We start from the raw sequence: 14759 nt of genomic DNA, 5'->3' as shown, positions 1-14759 counted from the left end.
AGTAAACCATTCTTAACCTGGTTTTGGGGAAGAAGAAAAGGCACTTTGTTAGCTTCATCATCACCACCACCATTAATTTAAAAACAGACACTGTAAGCAGACACTTGTGATTTACCTTGAAAGCGTATTTCCTGCTGATGTGGTCATCCACAGACAACATGGAGATGTGAAAGCTTGGCAGCAGGATACTTCCCAGGATGCTATCCTCTTTCTCGTCTGCACCAAAGAAAGAAGAAGAGCCACATGTTAGAGCGGGACATTTGCATTCAAAGCCACATCCACCTACACTAAACTAAGTGGAGTCAGGCTCTGGCTCAGCTTCAGTGGACATACGATCAATAAAGATGGAGCAGTGTCACAGGATGCTGTAGACTGAATAAGTGGTTGCACTGCTCATAACAAATACTAACTATTCATCTTTGGGTGGTAAAGCCCAGAAGGGGAAAGGACTACAGCATTGTGTTGGAGAGAGATAGCAAAGGTGCGACTGTTATGGATAATCAAAGCACAGAAAACACAGAGATGGTTAAAGGTGAATACCGCAAATGTGTTATGTAATTAATCACAGGGAAGTTACCGAGGACAACTAACCCAGATCAGTTTTCCCCAGCATCTTCCACAGAAAACGTTTGTGCACAATGATTTTATACAGTCACAGAACAAAGAAGTCTTTTTCTGATTGGAATACAGCCAAAAACCAATCTCTCCTTATCCTATATGGAAAAGAGTCTCTTTACAATACTTTATTATCATTGGACAAAAGACTCCAAGTAACACTCCTCTGTGTCCTATAGAAAAACAGTTAATTTTGGCGCCACTTTGACAGCGAATAACTATTTGTCCATTGTTTATTTCTAAAGAAACACGACAATGTATAAAAGGCTCCATTACCTTCTACCTCACGTTATGGCTCCGTAGCAGACGCTTTTATAAAAATAGGCTAACGATTGGGTCATAACCAAGTGACTTACTGTCACACAGTAGAGGAATTACCGTATAGTACAGGAGAAGCTCACAGGCAGTTTTGACTTACATTAGCTGTTTAAGTTTAATTACTAATGTTAACTAGCATGTTAGTGATCAATAATTAGCCTGTGCCCATTATATCTCCTTACATATACCTACGCTCTCCGTCTCTGTAAGATTGGGAATGATTGAGATTTCTCTGAGCCATAGTAGCCAAAGAAAGTAGGGCTTGTCAGCCGTTACTTAAAACCACATACTGTTAACCTCTCATTTCCAAAAGTTATTGGGATTCAGCATTAAAGCGTAACTCTCGCCAAAATGCAACCTAGGGTCTTTTTGTGAATGTACCCGACTTTCATTTAAAATCATAATTATGACGGAAGCGCCACTTTTAAGGTTGACCTTATTCTCGTTTTTGGTCAAATGGCCTTTTGAATGGGAGAGCTAGGGGCACTACTATGATCACAACAAAATCACTATTTTTAAACTAAGAAGGCTCGACAAAACATGAGACTTTGCTCCAAGTATCACCGGGGGCTCTACACACGAACTCAGCATTGAGAACAATGTTTGGTACACAGAATTTACTAAAAAGAAAGGCTTTCAACAACTCACTATAGCAGTTGTTGTTTACACTATCCGCCGTCTTGCCAGTCAAAAAGAGTCAATCTCCGAATGCAACGTAACAGGGAGGAGAGTAAAGATGGAAAGCTCCTAAAGCTTAGTTCCATATAAATGCACGGATTATTGGTTGTTTTGTCGTTATTGAAAAACAATATTGACCTTGTAGTTGAAAAAGGAGCCTCATATGGAGTCCGTTCATTCGCATTCGGATATCGACTCGTTTTGACTGACAAGATGGCGGATAGTTCAGAGAGTCCTTATGTTTTGTTTTTCCCTCGGATTAGGATGGCACCAAGATCTTTGTTGCAGCTGTCGCCGTGGTCCTGCTGCACTCCCTACTACCCCCTGCTACGCTCTGCGCTGCCCTACAGTGTCCTGCTGCGTACTGCTACGTCCTGCTGCGTCCTGGTTACGCCCTGCTATGCTCTGCTGGGCCACGCTACATCCTGTAACGCCCTGCAGGTCCCTGCTATGACATGAACTACTACAACTACCATTTCTAGTCACTGTTCCATTATCTTTATTGTGACTATTATTGCCACTGTTCATCACACCCCCAACCGGCACCGTCAGACACCGCCTACTAAGAGTCTGGGTCTGTCCCAGGTTTCTTCCTAAAAAGAAGTTTTTCTTCGCCACTGTCGCACTGAATGCTTGCTCTTGGGGGAATTATTAGAACTGTTGGGGCTTTGTAAATTATAGAGTGTGGTCTAGACCTGCTCTATCTGTTAAGTGTCTTGAGATAACTCTTTATGATTTGATACTAACATAAATAAAATGTAACTGAATTGAATTGAATAACAACAACTGCTATAGTGAGTTGTTGAAAGCCTTTCTTTTTAGTAAACTCTGTGTACCAAACAGTGTTCTCAATGCTGAGTTCATGTGTAGAGCCCCTGGTGATATTTGGAGCAAAGTCTCATGTTGTGTCGAGCCTTCTTAGTGTTTTAAAAATAGTGATTTTGATGCTATCATAGTAGTGCCCCTAGCTCTCCCGTTCAAAAGGCCATTTGACCGAAAACGAGAATATGGTCAACCTTAAAAGTGGCACTTCCGTCCTAATTATGCTTTTAAACGAAAGTTTGACTCTTTCACAAAAACAAAAAGATGACTAGTTACATAATTCAGTGTTTCCCCTACCATGATGGTCCAAAATGATTTTAACAACAAAATTAACACAGTAGAATAAAGTTAAATTATGTTGAAAGGGTGCCAGGCACTGATCCTAGAATTGCCCCTGGAGTGGTACACATCGTGGAACGTCTTCCACATTTCAGAAGAGCAACAAAATATGTGAAACGCAGCCGTGAATACATTACAGTCCTCTAACTGAGTAAATGTTTATTGATGCCAGATTCTTTTTTAAAAGGCCTTGCAACAACAAACTGAGCATCGTTCCATCGCCTCTCTGTGCTCCGTTTAGCGCAATGCTGCTTTGATGGGAGCTTCCAGGCTACAAAGTGAAGGCAGCGTCTGCACCAGCTGCAGCAAAAACCTATAGAGCCTGCAGCCAGCGCTGCTGTTTGCTTTAGCCGAGGCTGCATAGTGAGCCGTGCAGCTCCTCCAGCCCCATCCCCGCTGCTGAATTATTGAGATACAGAACACATACAGAAAATTAACAAGAAAGAAAGGGAACACGTGAGCTGGCATGCTGTTGCTATACAATGCAATGTGAGTGGGTGGACTGACATTTCAAGGTTCTTCACTCAGGTTTGACAAAGCTGCAAATCTGTCACGAAATGTTTTTTTGTTCAGATGAGTCCCTAACCCATACACAAAAACTGTAACTACTAGGATAAAGGTTTGGTTAAATTATTATTATTGTGTATAACAACCAGATTATGCCTGTTGTACGTGTCCTTATTGCACCGTGGGTTAGAGAGAAACGTATTTTCAATTGCTTTGTATGTCTGGCACATATTTCAGAATTGACAATAAAGTTGACTTGACTTTTGGGCATCAATGGAGCCTCAAAAGATGCACACCACAGAATAATTTGTGCACCCAAGATATTACATTCATATCTAGTTCACGCAAGATATTTTAAGATAACAACTTGTGCCCACAAGGTAATTATATTGATGGGCAAAATATTAATTTGTCCACACAAGCTGTTTTCTAGTGCAAAAGTAGTTTAAGACTAGGGTAGGAAGTAACTCATTACATGTACTCTCATTACTGCAAGTAAGTAATGTCTGTATTCTACATCCAACATACTGTGCTTTATGCAGGCTGTAAAGCCCAATTCCTGCCAGATCTGACTGCTTTTATCATCCAGTTTGAATTTAAATTAAGAAACATTTCCTGGTTGTTTATTTCTGTTTGTAGAAGCAAAACAGACAGTTGCAGTTACAGTAGGCTGCAGGCTTATGCATAAAATGTGCAAATAATCACAGTTTACACATTTGCATTCCACTGAATGTCCATCAAACTAGCTGCATTTGGGCGACCACTTTAACCTTAAAGCCCAAAGTGACAACGAGTTTGATTTTTTGCATCGAATGGCACTTACATAACGCTTTCATACCGTAATGGACAAAGTGCTTTACAACACGCGCACGCGCACACGCACACACACACACACACACACACACACACAGGATTTCATTCTAATATTGGAAATTAGCCTGCAACAGTGGAAAATGATAGTTCTGATGCTTATCCTTCTGAGGTCTAAGGGCATTTTTACATTTCTTTTTAAATTCACATTTTAAGGATGTTTGCATATTACTGGATACGCATGTGTTTATGAAGATGTTCCAAACAAACTCAGCTTTCTGTACACTGAGGCCCAAATGTGTTGCAGAGCAATCTGTAAAGAGATAAAAGCTGAAAAGTTGATGTTGGCTTTTTGAAATTTCTCAAATCTCTTGTGAAAACAACTCTAAACTCAGTTGTTTTGGTGATTGAAATGAGTATACAAAAGTCTTGGGTTCACACAAGTAGCGAAATATATGAATAAAATAGTAAATAAATGTCGATAAATGAAATTTTGTAATATTGCAAAATGTGTGTTTTCAAACATTGCTTCGACTCACCGGTGTGTCTTTTGTCCTCACAGGGTTAAACGTTAATGCACTTAGTTTTTTTTTCTCGATGCTAAACCACAGTGGTCACAACTGGAGCTACGTGTGCAAAACTCTAACCACAGTCTGCACTACCAACAGTCACCTGAGCTAAAAAGTTCACATCAGCTGCCATACTCATTCACAGCAACACAACTCTTCACACACGTCTCAGAACAGGCTCAGTGCAGCCAAACACTCCTTATCTGAACAATCCTCCCTGAGATAACACACACCGTCACTCAGAACAATCCTCACTGAGATAACACACACCGTCACTCAGAACACACTGAGTGGAAAAACACTAGCATCAAACACCAAGACAGACATTACACACTTTTCATCAAGACATGAAAGGCGTTCGACTGGTCGTGGCTGTTTTTCCAAGATGGCGCCTGCCTGGATACGTGAAAAGTACTGTCTTTATAATCTATCTTTTTAATAAACTGTCTGTACACTTACAAAGTTCTCAATGCTCCGGTTTACATGTAGGGACCCTCATTATGCTACAGTGGAAGTGTGGTGCTATTTTGAGCCTTGTTAGTGGTGTAGAAATAGAGATTTCTTTTTATTTTACCCGTGCCACGAAGACTAGCGTTATAAGCTAATTAGCGGTTTGTGCTAGCTTGTTTCAACCCAGAGACACATTTGATTAGCATGAAAACATATCCCAGAGAACAGTCGACTCGGTACACATGGGTTGTTAACCCCTAGGTTTATTTTGCAATGGTTTTGTCCTTTAAGTAAACGCTCTTTAAAGTCAGAGTACTTTTTTATTTGAGTAAAGTATTTTGGTGCTCTTTCCGCCCTTATTCAGCTCACAGAGGAGGAATCCAGCTCAATCCACTTCATCAAGTTGTACTGCCGAACATTGGGATAGCCTGGAGGAGCTGCTTCATGTGATGTTACGACAGCTGTAATCATCAGCGTATCGCCTCCCTCTGGTAATAATGGGATGATTAGAGTGCACGCTGAATGAATGTATCTAGACGAGATTTGCTTATCATCCCTGCTTCAACAACTCCAAATTCTGCAAACACCTCCCAACCTGAGTGACAGACGGTACTTAGAATAAATTGATAAAGCAAGCAGGAGAGGAAAAAAAGGAAGAAGAAGAAGAAGAGGTTATTATCCAAAGCTGAGCACGACATTGTCCTTCCAGAGGACGCCTCCTCGCTCTCGTCTCTGGCTGGCTAAGCCAATAAACATCCAATTTTCCCTCGGTTTTATCATGAAAGCGGCTGCTGATTGCGCTCTGGGAGCGCCTAATTTGTCAATTTATGGGGATGGAAAAATCTCTCTCAAGGGTTTAGGAGACAGGAAGGAGGAACAGATGAGCTCTTGTGAACCTAGAGTTGTAAATAAGTGGTGCTGCAGCACGGGCGTCGCAACTGTGGGTGAAAGCAAGGACAAACACTTTTAACTGGCTAGGACACTGGACCTCTGGACTCTGCTCTTGATTAGGCGATAAAAACAGCGTTGTGATAGTTTCTTATATGTTATTTCCTTGATACACTACCTCGTCGAAGGTACACAAGCTCAGTGAAATAAACGGTTACACTTTACTTGAAGGTATCTACATGAGAATGACATGACACTGTCATGAACTTGTCATAAACAGTACAAACAAGTCATTAACGGTCATGACATAACGCTTCTTTTAGTAAGTGTCATTCAGTTTTAGCCAATGAGCCAATGAGGTTTAACCATGTATCAGCTAATTTAAATATCTCACGTTACTGTATTGTGTCAACAGTTCACTTCATTTAATATTGGATGTGGCGTTTTCTTTTGAGGAGTGCACATGTTCCACCAAAACCAGTTCCTTCCTGAGACTATTTAGCAGAGCCACCGTCGCTGCGTCTGGAGCTTATTACTGCCCAAGGTGATTGTGATTGGTTTAAAGAAATGCAGACAACAACAGAGCAGTTTTTTCTCCTATCCCAGAATGCATCTGTGGTGTAGCCAGACCTTAAGGCGGTTTTATGGTTCTGCGCAGGCTCCACGCAGAGCTCTCGCCGTAGCCTACGTAAGTGGTCTGATGTTTATATTTGTGCGCTGGTGTGTGCGTCGAGCCGGCATGTGAGTGTGGGGAGTGTGTGGTAGAGCGAGGGAGAAGTGAGAGAGTGATGGTGATTATCTTCAGAACAAGTAGTGACTCTAGAGTCCTAGTGAGAGAACCAAAGTGTATTCCCTGTTCTTTCTGACCACGGTGGGAGATCTGGAGCAGGAGAAGTTAACCCTCTCCTTGATGTCATGTTGTTGATGGAGAAGGAGAACCAGGAGATGAGTCGGGGGGGGGAATGTAACACTACCACGCCATGGCCGAGTGACGTGCGTCGCTGAGACGTGTAGTTAAATTTTTCGAGAGGTGCGCATCAGGCTACAGCGTAGGGTCCGGCGTAGACGCAGAGGGGTCTGTGGGGTTACACCGTTGATTCTACGCAGAAGCATAAAAGGGCCTTTACTCCACAGCGCTGTGGAGATAGGTCTGGCTATGTGAGACTATGGAACATACAGTTTGGTGACAAATGACAGCCGCGAACCACATAAAGTGTGATCATAAGGTGTTAAAGTCTCCAGAACTCTCCAACTGTGAGCGGAACATCCACTGGAGGGATGATCAGCATTCTTCCAAAAGATATTCCCTCATTTGGACGTTTAGATGATGGTACACTGAATTTAAACTCAGGGTTTGTGTTGATAGCGAGGGCAGTAATGGAGCAGAAAATGTACTTTTGACTAAATCAAGTCGTTTTTTTGGTTACGCCATCTAACCGCAAATGGCACTGTTAATACATGCGGTTTCAAAGTATAGGCCTCATACTGCCTTTACATTACAATGTATTTATTGCGAAGCGCATGCAGGAAGTGATGACTGCAGCAAAAAACACCAAAGTGGAATAGAAAAGTGAGGCAGATACCAATCCGACAGTTTGGATAGGTCAAAACTGCATTTATGATGTTTTCCTACTGATTAATTCAGAGTTTTCCCTTCATTGGTCACATCTGTTTGTAATAAAGAGTTTAACATGGGATGGCCTTCAAACATGAGTGGTATGATCCTTGAAATAGTGAACGTGCTTTCTTGGACTTGCTTTTGATTTGACAATTAAAGTGCCCATATTATGCTAATTTTTAGGTTCAGAATTGTATTTTGAGGTTGTACCAGTATAGGTTTACATGGTTTAATTTTCAAAAAACACCATATTTTTGTTGTACTGCACATTGCTGCAGCTCCTCTTTTCACCCTGTGTGTTCAGGTGGCTGTTTTAGCTACAGAGTGAGGCTTCGCACTTCTATCCCATCTTTGTTGGGAGGCGTACATGCGCAGTACCTAGGTAAGATCACATCAACTAGCTGTTTGTTTCTCCAACTTCAGTCAGTACAAGGCAGGATTAGCCGGGAGACTTCTTCTAAACGAGGACACACTTCCAACTTTGTGTGGAATACCTGCAGAACAGGGCCATGGAAGTAGTTCTTTTGTAGATTATGGTGAACTAGTGTGTGTTGTAGCAGTGTTTTGCCATTGAGAACGAGCTACGGTTAGCCACCTCGTTTCGGCTAGTGACGTAGAAAGCAGTGCAGATTTTGAACAGCTCACCAGGAGACTGAAGGCAGGACACATTCAGAAACCATATCTCACTCAGAACACCATGGATGGTTTTTTTCCAAGTTTGTATGTGCGTGGAAGCACCAGAGACACAAAATAACACCCCAAATCCCAGAAAAAGGGATTTTTTTCATAATATGGGCACTTTAATACCATTTAAATCTACAGTCTGCATCACACATCCAGATGTGTGTGTGTGTGTGTGTCCTTACCACGGTAGTAGAAGAGGCACAGGTCGCACAGAACGAACCACCTCTTCTTCCACAGCTTCATGCCTGTGCTGTCCTGCAGGGGTCAAAGGTCACACACCATCAGTCAGTCAGTCTAAGTGTAGTCATTACAGCAAACCACACACACACACACACACACACACACACACACACACACACACACACACACACACACACACACACACACACACACACACACACACACACACACACAGCTCTCCGTCCTGATAGCCTGGAGATCCATCTACACAGTACATCTACAGTACTTTGTGTTAATAAGGTTGATAGTGGAGAAAGCTAAGCAGCTGAAGTTGATTCCAAACACGGGAGTGGTGCTAGTAGGGGAGTTATGACTTTCAGATATTAATAACTGTAAACACAGTTTGGTAAACAGCATTTAGATTAGTTAAAGAGCTAGCTCAAAGTTCACTTCACACAGCCTCTCCTTTGATGTCCCCTCACTTCCCCTCTTCTTGATACCCTCTCTGTCTCTCCCTCTGGCTGCTTCTATTAACCAGCTTCTATCCCTTCCCTCTGAGACAAATTGCTCTGTTTTATCTCTTCATAACGCAGAGACAAATTTGCCTGCGTGCTGCTCGGGGCGAAGGCCTGTGCTTTGTTCTCTATGCGGCAATACCACATTTTTCTGTTGAGACCATTCGCTCGCTGTTTGAACTGTGTGGCGTTTGGCCACACATCCCGAGGTTAGGAGCTTTGGGTAAACACTGATGACATTTCTTGTGTGAGGGAGCACTTTGCCTGACAGGTCTGAGGGGAAGAGAAGGGGCTACGCTGGTGTGAAGTGAATCGATTCTCGCCTGGATGTGAATACAGTGAGCAGCAGCACAGGGGCAGAGGCTGAGATGGAGGGAATGGAAAGCGGAGTTGAATAGTGGTGAGCGGGCCACAGAACAATTGAAACGTTGACCCAGAGTCGATGTAAAGAAAATTGCTAAACTTGCAACGAGTGGGTGGAGAGGTAATGAGAGAACAAGCTGAGCCCCAAGCTAGGTTAGCTAACGTCCAGTCAAGGATCCTCCCAATTCCTCAGAATCTTCAGGCTGCTGCAGGATTCAATGTTTCCAACCCAACCAATATTAGAACATTAGTAGTCTATATTGACAACGTTTCATTTCCAGGATTGTTCTGGTGCCACTGGAAATTCTGCCAGATGTCCCTCATTTTCGGCCAGATGTCCGTCCCCTTCCTCTGTCTCTGTGTTGGCGTTCTAACCTCCGGTGGATTTGTGAGGACTATGGTTAACTGCTCCTCAGATCTCTGCAGGGTAAATCCAGACAGCTAGCTAGACTATCTGTCCAATTGGAGTTTTCTGTTCTGTTGAAACCGCAGCGTTCAGAATAGTTGGAAATCTGAACGTTTTAGCTCACAGGGATTGGTCTGTTATTATATATAAATATAAATATGTTTACCTCATTATTTGTATAAATGTTTAACATGAAAATCCAACATTATAACATAGATATGACAGAAAACACGGAAAAGCATAATATCTGACCTTTAAAAACAGGATCTTGCTCCTTAACAGAAAGGTCGACCTCCTTAGAAATCCTTTCCATAATGTTGTCAGACACTTAGAATATTATTCTGAGTCTGTCAGCGGCAAAAGGAGCACTTTTGTGAAGGTAAATACAAGCTGGACAATTGTCCTATTAACTTACATTGTAGCTTGTTTCTCCGCTGCAGACTGCAGAGATTTCGCTTAATTATGGACAAATGTCAGAGATTGTTGTTCCCATCAGTCACTTAGACACAAAAAAAGGTTGAAAACGGTGAATAGAGCCCCCTCAGGGTAGGTGGGATTCTTAGCCGATAGGTAGCAGGAACTATCCACAACTTTTGCTAAGGGAAAACCAAAAAAGAGCGGTTCCAGGCGAGTCAAGTTGATTTGAGCCGTATCACGCAATGGAAATGTGGCAATTGTGTTCTCATTGGCCGATCTCAGTCGACTTAGGAGTAGTTATATCAGTAAGTTGACTCATATAGTATGCAGCTGTGTCATCTCACCAAAGTATTTCACAATTTTAGCGGTCATATTTCTGTCCCTATTTTTCATGGATGTACTGTAGCTAGGTAGTTATGCATAACATCATGGACCATACCAGTGTGCACCAAAGATTTATATATTTTACATGACTGCCAACCATTCTCCACAGCCAAACCTTTGAGATTTTTTAATTTGTTTTCCCTACCTTCTGGGCAGCCACTAGCTTCCATGGATTTAGGTTCAGAATTTAAATCAACCCACACAGACACTTGCATAATGGTTTTAGGTGAACACTATGCTATTTATAATTTTTTGGCTGAGTTGCGTTACTGTGTTAAATCACTTTGTACTTGCAACACCTGTACGCTGCAGGTAGGTTTCAAATCTCTCTTTCATACTTCAGTAAAATGAATGGAAACCAGTGGCTGTCTGGTAGGTACAGCAGAAAAAAAGGATCAAAGACTACAGCTCTGAAAAAGTGTACGCAGTCATGTGAAGATTGTGTGATTTTTGGTTAAAAAAATGAAAAATATTTAAGCATGAGAACACCGCGATATGGACGGATTAAACACTTTTTGGGGGGCTAAACAATGGCCTAAATGATTTACAGAACTCCAAATTTCAGGATACTTTGCACAGTCACTGCACTGTTCCACCATGTAACTAAACCCCTAAACCTTCTGAGGTCTAAGAGCATTTTTACTTCTTTTTTTTAAATTTACATTTTAAGGATGTTTGCATCTAACCGGATACGCATGTGTTTCATATGAAGATGTTCAAAACAAACTCAGATTTCTGTACACTGAGGCCCAAATGTGTTCCAGAGAAATCTGTAAAGAGATAAAAGCTGAAAAGTTGATGTTTGCTTTTCGAAATTTCTCAAATCTCTTGTAAAAACAACTCTAAACTCAGTTGTTTTGGTGATTGAAATGAGTTTACAAAAGTCTTGGGTTCACACAAGTAGCAAAATATATGAATAAAATAGTAAATAAATGTTGATGAAGGAAATTTTGTTATATTGCTTTTTGAGTAGGAGTATTGTCAAACATTGCTTGGACTCACCAGTGGGTCTTTTGTCCTCGGGGGATTAAACCACAAACTCTCTTTATTTTTATTTCGGTTTGTGTATGGATGAAAACCCCCCCCCCCCACACACACACACACACACACACACACACACACACACACACACACACACACACACACACACACACACACACACACACACACGCATCTTATTCAGTAGTTCGATTGAAAGCGGCACAAATGACAATTTATACGTGTTCAGCTTGCAGTTTGGTAACCTGTACCTCCTGCCAGACGGCATCAGCTCAAACTCACTATTCAAAAGAATATACTGTGTGTATATATATATATATATGGCTTTCCTCCTGTACCTGTTTGTAAAGCCAGTTGCTCCTGACAACCGGGGCATTGGGGTTCCTCTTGATGGAGTTTGACCTCTTCCCGAAGTTGTGAACTTTTTTGGAAGACCTAGAGGGCTGTTGAAACACAGGAATGGGTAAGACATGTTGTATTCAGCTCTACAGAAGGAAAAAAAATAAACATTTACATTACAGATCTTTGAAATTCACATTTTTGGAATTATAGTCACCCAAAAATAATCTATACACCTTTTTGAAAAACAACAGCCCAGGTTATGCTTTTGTTTCCATCTTTCATCTCCTACGACACATGTGTCAGACTCAAGGCCCGTGGGCCAAATTGGGCCCCTTGCAAACCTTGATCCAGCCTGCCCGTCAATTCAGGTTCACAAAAAGTGTTGGCCCGTTAGTTTTTGTCGCTTTTAACAACATTTTGGGGTCTTTTTTCAATGTTTTTGGCACTTCTTCTTTAGATGTTTTGGGGATTTAAAAAATAAATAAATGTGGCGCTATTTTTGACATATTTTGTTTCTGACATTTTTGGCGCTTTTTTCAACATTCTCGGCATATATGACTTTTTTGATAAAAATCAAAGCATGTCAGTACACCATCTGGCCCTCGATGTGATTCTCTATATCCATTGTGGCCCTCAGAGACGTTGAGTTTTACACTCTGTCCTAAAGTGAGAACCCAACTGGGAGAAACAACAACCCATAATATCAGCTTCTCCCATACATCACGGCTCGCTTGCTTAAAAAATGCAGCACTGCAGCGTGAAAGTCTCTTTATGTCAGTCAATGGCAGAACGATCCGAGGCGTTCTTTGATGGAGTCTAAACTGAAGACAAATAGGATACAACTACTAACAAACCATTCATGATATGTGATGTGTGCATCCGTCAGAGTGAAGTTTCCTGACATTTCAGGTCGTGGTTTTAACAACAAACTCTCACTCCCATTGCGTCAGAAAGCAAAGCTTGATCGGGTGTCTTTGGCGTTTGTTATTGACGCTAAAAGTCTCCTTTAGCGTCATGTTTAGACGCGCTTGGTCGGGACTCTTGGCCTTACTTTTTGACACTCTGGGTCGGGACGTACGTTTAACTGACATGCGGCTGAAGATAGGGACAGTTAGGTTTAGGAAAAGATGGTGGGTGGGGTTATAAAATGTCCATTTCAGTGACACACAGGACAAGAAAGGGACATGAACCCCGGTCTCCTGGGGGAAAGTCCTGTGTTGTTTGACCATCCCCCACAACCAACGTGGATTTTGGGTCTTTCATACTACTCTCTACCGTTGTCTCTCCTAAAGGGTAACTACCATTTTTTTTCAACATGGACCCTATGTTCCTATGTTTTTGTGTCTAAGTGACTGATGGGAACAACAATCTTTGACATCGGTCCAGTATTAAGAGGGATCGCTGCAGTTGGCAGTCAGAGAAACAAGCTACAATGTAAGTTAATAGATTAGTAAATTGTATTTACCAGCTTGCATTTACCATCAGAAAAGTGCTAATTTTTGCACTGACAGGCTCAGATTAATATTCTAAGTGTCTGACAACATTATGGAAAGGATTTCTAAGGAGGTCGACCTTTCTGTTAAAGAGTAAGATCCTTTTTTAAACATAAAAACATCCGCGAAATTGCGTTCTCTAAACCCACCAGACTCCATGTAAATATTCATTTCAGCATCGTAAAACACACTTCATTCAAAGTTGACAGAAACAAAATAAAACTATGAAAAGCCGTTTTGGGTTGTCTTTCCACTTTTCCAACCATCACTATTCTAGTTTTGGTTGAAATAAACACATAGTTTACTGATTTACATGTGGAAATATGTTGGCTCTATACACGCTAAAAGTATTGTTTTTTAAATGGAGTCTGGTGGGTTTAGAGCTAGTGACTTCAGAGCTGTTTCTGGTTAAACAGAAAGGTCTTAAAGAGGTTTTTAAGGTCTCTCTCTGAAGGGATCCTTTCTATAATGTTGTCAGACACTTTGAATATTAATCTGAGTCTGTCAGCAGCAAAACAAGCTCATTTCTGATGGTAAATACAAGCTGGACAATTGCCCTATTAACTTATATTGTAGCTTGTTTCACCTCTGTCGACTGCAGCAATCTCCCTTTATAGTGGTCAAAGATTGTTGTTCCCATCAGTCACTTAGACACAAAAACATAGGAACAGGGGTTGAAAAAAATTGTAGTTACCCTTTAATACTTCGTCATCTTACAGCACCGCGGTCGAGCTGCTGCTCTGCCCGGTGTGTCCCATACAGACGCTACAGGGTGATTTTTGCATCGGTATCTGACGCTGAGAGCCACTGACCAAGCGTCAGTATTTTTTGAGTTGGCAATGAGAACGGGTTGGGTCCAATGGTAATGGGTAATGGGTTTTCCCAGACAATGTACTTCCTATGGACTTTAACCCTACATAGCATCCTGAATCCATCACATGCTTAGGTTTGAGTTTAGGCTACTAAAAGCTGAGGGTCTAAAGATGGAGGATGCCTTTGCTATCCAGATTGTAAAGCCTTTTAAGGCACATTTGTGATTTTGAGCCGTGTAAATCCAAATGACTTGACTCCACCAGGTAAAGGGATAGGGAAGGATCGTGGTTTTAGTTAAATATTAAAAAGTAAACATCCTGTCTTGTGATTACAGTCACCATGGACTTTTTAAAAATTCAATCAAGACAATGATCTCTCCCTAACCTTAACAAACACACATGTTAATCATGCTGTAGTTGTTAGTAGAAGATATTGTATTCTGGCCAGTGTAAGCAGAAGTCTAAATAGTATTAAGTAGTATAAGCATCACTTATTCATGAAAGCCAGAAATGGTTGGTTAAAAAAGCTGCTTACCAGCATTTCTAAAGC

The 14759-nt window shown here is 41.5% G+C and overlaps 1 protein-coding gene across 7 annotated transcripts in view; it reads right to left on the bottom strand.

Moving 5' to 3' along the window:
• LOC114549865 (pleckstrin homology domain-containing family A member 5) overlaps nucleotides 1-14759 on the bottom strand; it is a 249965-nt gene that overhangs the window by 68164 nt on the left and 167042 nt on the right. For all 7 annotated transcript variants that reach the window (XM_028570148.1, XM_028570149.1, XM_028570151.1 and 4 more), the window contains 3 exons: nucleotides 11901-12005; nucleotides 8481-8553; nucleotides 116-216 (listed from right to left, as the gene is read on the bottom strand). In XM_028570148.1, the coding sequence (XP_028425949.1) occupies nucleotides 116-216; nucleotides 8481-8553; nucleotides 11901-12005 (279 nt within the window). The remainder of the gene's footprint in view (nucleotides 1-115; nucleotides 217-8480; nucleotides 8554-11900; nucleotides 12006-14759) is intronic.

Source organism: Perca flavescens, chromosome 23 (assembly GCF_004354835.1).
Source record: "Perca flavescens isolate YP-PL-M2 chromosome 23, PFLA_1.0, whole genome shotgun sequence".
Lineage (NCBI taxonomy): Eukaryota > Metazoa > Chordata > Actinopteri > Perciformes > Percidae > Perca > Perca flavescens.
The sequence above is the reverse complement of the archived record's forward strand: the minus strand, read 5'-3'. Positions and strand labels throughout refer to the sequence as shown.